The 3,836-nt window shown below is 45.9% G+C and overlaps 1 protein-coding gene across 1 annotated transcript; it reads left to right on the top strand.

The window, feature by feature from the left end:
* Positions 1-2,878: 2,878 nt before the first annotated feature.
* On the top strand, positions 2,879-3,836 carry LOC6047361 (trypsin-7). The gene is made up of 2 exons (XM_001864398.2): positions 2,879-3,349; positions 3,403-3,836. Exons 1-2 carry the CDS (start codon positions 2,912-2,914, stop codon positions 3,703-3,705), a joined length of 741 nt encoding a protein of 246 aa, XP_001864433.2. The 5' UTR covers positions 2,879-2,911; the 3' UTR covers positions 3,706-3,836.

The raw sequence follows: 3,836 nt of genomic DNA, 5'->3' as shown, positions 1-3,836 counted from the left end.
GGACACAAAAAAAAGATCAAAAATATAATCAAATAGAATTTTTATGTTCTGTCGATTTTTTAGGATAACAAAATTGAATCAAAAAATATTAGCTCGGAATTCATATTTTATAATTTCCTTATTCAATATTTCTAACAAGTTTTAGTCAGAAAGTGATATGATGTTTAGAACTGTTGGATATTTATTTATTCTTAGTATTTTTAGTAACGTGATTCCCAGATAATACAAAGTTTTTGTCACACTATCACATTCATAATTTTATATTTTTAAAGGAATGAATGTTTCATATTCATTATTTCCAAATTTAGAAATTTAATCGCTTTATAAATTCTACAGGAAAATAAGGCACCACTAGTTTAATACTTCCCATGACCTTATAAATATTGTAGAAATCAGAAATCAATTATGGTTATTTCGTCAAAAAAACATATTTTTCTTTTAAAGAAACTTAGTTCATGATTTCTCTAGCGAACTTCATATGAGAACGCAAAGTGGGCCGGATTCCAAAATAATTTCAAAACCATCCCGAAGGCCGTACAGAAGACCTCGGTTAGCCACATACGGCCCGCAGGCCGCATTTTGGTGACCACCGCCCTAGATGGTTATAATTTTCAAATTCATGAAGTTTGATACGTCGCATGATATGCTTCCCTGCATACTCCGGAAGTGTCCCCCAGTGGCCACCGGTAACCGGTTCCGGAGTGACCAGGTTGGTCAGAGGATATTGGCATGACCTCAGATGGTAATAATTTTCTATTTCATGACGTTTGATACGTCGCATGGTAGGGTTCTTTGCATACTCCGGAAGTGTCCCCCCGTGTCCACCGGTAACCGGTTCCGGCGTGACCAGGTTGGGTCATAGGATATTGGCATGACCTTAGATAGTCATAATTTTCTATTTCATGACGTTTGATACGTCGCATGGTAGGGTTCTTTGCATACTCCGGCAGTGTCCCCCAGTGGCCACCGTAACCGGTTCCGGAGTGACCAGGTTGGGTCAGAGGATATTGGCATGACCTCAGATGGTCATAATTTTCAATTTCATGAAGTTTGATATGTCGCATGATATGCTTTCCTGCATACTCCGGAAGTGTCCCCCAGTGGCCACCGGTAACCGGTTCCGCCGTGACCAGGGTGAGTCAGAGGATATCGGAATGACCTCAGATGGTCATAATTTTAAATTCCATGAAGTTTGATACGTCGCATGGTAGGGTTCTTTGCATACTCCGGCAGTGTTCCCCAGTGGCCACCGGTAACCGGTTCCGGAGTGACCAGGTTGGGTCAGAGGATATCGGCATGACCTCAGATGGTCATAATTTTCAATTTCATGAAGTTTGATACGTCGCATGGTAGGGTTCTTTGCATACTCCGGAAGTGTCCCCCCGTGTCCACCGGTAACCGGTTCCAGCGTGACCAGGTTGGGTCATAGGATATTGGCATGTCCTTAGATGGTCATAATTTTCTATTTTATGAAGTTTGATACGTCGCATGGTAGGGTTCTTTGCATACTCCGGCAGTGTTCCCCAGTGGCCACCGGTAACCGGTTCCGGAGTGACCAGGTTGGGTCAGAGGATATCGGCATGACCTCAGATGGTCATAATTTTCAATTTCATGAAGTTTGATATGTCGCATGATATGCTTCCCTGCATACTCCGGAAGTGTCCCCCAGTGGCCACCGGTAACCGGTTCCGGAGTGACCAGGGTGAGTCAGAGGATATCGGAATGACTTCAGATGGTCATAATTTTCAATTTCATGAAGTTTGATATGCAACATGACGGGTTTCTAGCGATACCATTATTGGAACCGTTTTGGTGGTACCCTAGAACCGGTTCCGGATTGGCCACAGTTGGCCGGAACGATCCCAAACAGTCAGAGGTAGTATATAGTATACGAATGTAATGAATTACAAAAAATCCGGTTGAAAAAATTGACTAATGTGTTGATTTTATAACAAAAGCTGAAAAAATCATGTTTTTCGGATGTTCCGGGTTAACGGAACCGGTGTCCACTTTTGACAAATTATCTCTACGGGAGCTTAAAGTTGAGGTTATTACCCGTCAAATGCAACTGGAAGCAACCCGCTATGTGTTATCGTTCCGGAGATACAGGTCCTCAAAGTCGGGGCCTCAAAAAAGACTTTTTTCGGTTGTAGCAGGTTCCCGGTGGCCACAGTGCCCAAAACCGGTTCTGCCAGTCGGAATCGCAAAGTAGACATTCTAACCTTTCATTTGCGGCCAAGACATCCAAAATCGGTCAAGGTTCCGAATTTTGGCAGCCAAACATTTCTGGGTCATATAGACCCGAGTACCATAAGTGTGACTTTTTTCTGGGGGCACTTCCGGTGGCCACCGGAAGTCCATTTTGGCTCAAATGTGTGTCTTGGTAAGATGCACAAAGTCATAAAATTTCAGCTCTGTAAGTGCCAAAGGTCAAAAGTTACGATAACTTTTATCATGCTCTTGGGTCATATAGACCCGAAGACCATGCCCGGGTTAATGAGTAATTCCCAAATAAAACAGATGACTTGACTGCGTCCAAAAGCCATTCAATCGAGCTGTACTTCTACGTTGATTACAGCACCTGAACCGAGCGATAAGCTGCTTGAAATATCAATTCAGATAAAAGGGCTCGGGTACTCGGTTATCTCTGCATGACACAGCCAAATATTGAAACCATTTACTGCTGCAAATTCAAATTCGGATGGTTCCCAAGCAGCGCAGGTGTACTCCATTTGAGCCCTTTTATCTTGTACTAAAATATGGTTTTGCCAACACCTGCAAATGATTACTTGCTCCGCTCTGATAAGAGCCAATTTGTTCAGCCACCCGTGGTTGCGTATAAAACCGCCCTCACCCTTCCAAGGGTTCAGTATCAGTTGACCAGTTGCAGCTTAATCACTCCAGATTCACCATGAACGGAATTATTCTCACTTTGGTGGTTGCCCTCGCTGGGGTTCATGTGGCACGAGGTCAAGAGGTGGAACCTCCAGCGCCGAACTCGCCGTTCCAGGCCTCGTTGCGTTCCATGCCGGCCCGGAACCACTTCTGCAGCGCCGTCATCATCTCGAACCAGTGGCTGCTGACGGCTGCCCATTGCGTCCAGGGTCGTACGACGGCCAGCTTGAAGGTCGTGGTCGGAAGTTACACCTTGGATCCGCAGGGAACCGAGTACGAAGTGGCGGAATTTGTCAAGTACCCGTCGTTCAATCCCATTTACTACGAGCACGATATCGCACTGCTGAGGACCGCCACCCCGATCGTGATGAACGCAGATGTCCGAGTTATCCCGCTGCCGAGTGGTGACGCTCCGGCTGGAGAGTTGGTCATCTTGTCCGGATGGCGCTCGGATGTAAGGCTGTGAGTTCAAAATTGTAACCCAAACTGATTAACCCTTTCTTCCAGATCCTCGATGAAGTCCCGAACGACATGATGATGGCCCGGATGGTGACCATCGACAACTCCGAGTGCGAGCAGATGCACGAGGCCGGAGATTCGCACGTCAATATCTACCCGACGAACGTGTGTGCCCGGCCCCGGATGGCGGGTTGCTACTGTATCATCGATTCCGGAGCTCCGCTCGCTTCGGAGAGCGACGTTCTGATCGGTGTGTTTTCCATCTCGGCCGGATGTGGCCGAATGCTGCCGGCTGTGTACTCCCGTGTGCACGCTTACCGCGGATGGATCACCTCGGTGTCGGGAGTCTAATGGCAACCGGAATAACTCTGCCAACTGTTTATCGGATCGTAATCTGACCAAACTACCACTTTTTCTAAATTTTAAGACACTTTTTTACAATTCCCACTCACAATTCACATTGATAATGTGCAATAAACTCA

This window comes from Culex quinquefasciatus, chromosome 2 (genome assembly GCF_015732765.1).
Source record: "Culex quinquefasciatus strain JHB chromosome 2, VPISU_Cqui_1.0_pri_paternal, whole genome shotgun sequence".
Classification (NCBI taxonomy): Eukaryota; Metazoa; Arthropoda; class Insecta; order Diptera; family Culicidae; genus Culex; species Culex quinquefasciatus.
This window is presented reverse-complemented; position numbering and strand designations above follow the sequence as displayed.

Coding starts and splice junctions, on each gene's coding strand:
- LOC6047361 (XM_001864398.2), top strand. CDS start 2,912: ATGAACGGAATTATTCTCACTTTGGTGGTTGCCCTCGCTGGGGTTCAT. Junction 3,350..3,402: donor TGTCCGGATGGCGCTCGGAT/GTAAGGCTGTGA, acceptor CCTTTCTTCCAG/ATCCTCGATGAAGTCCCGAA.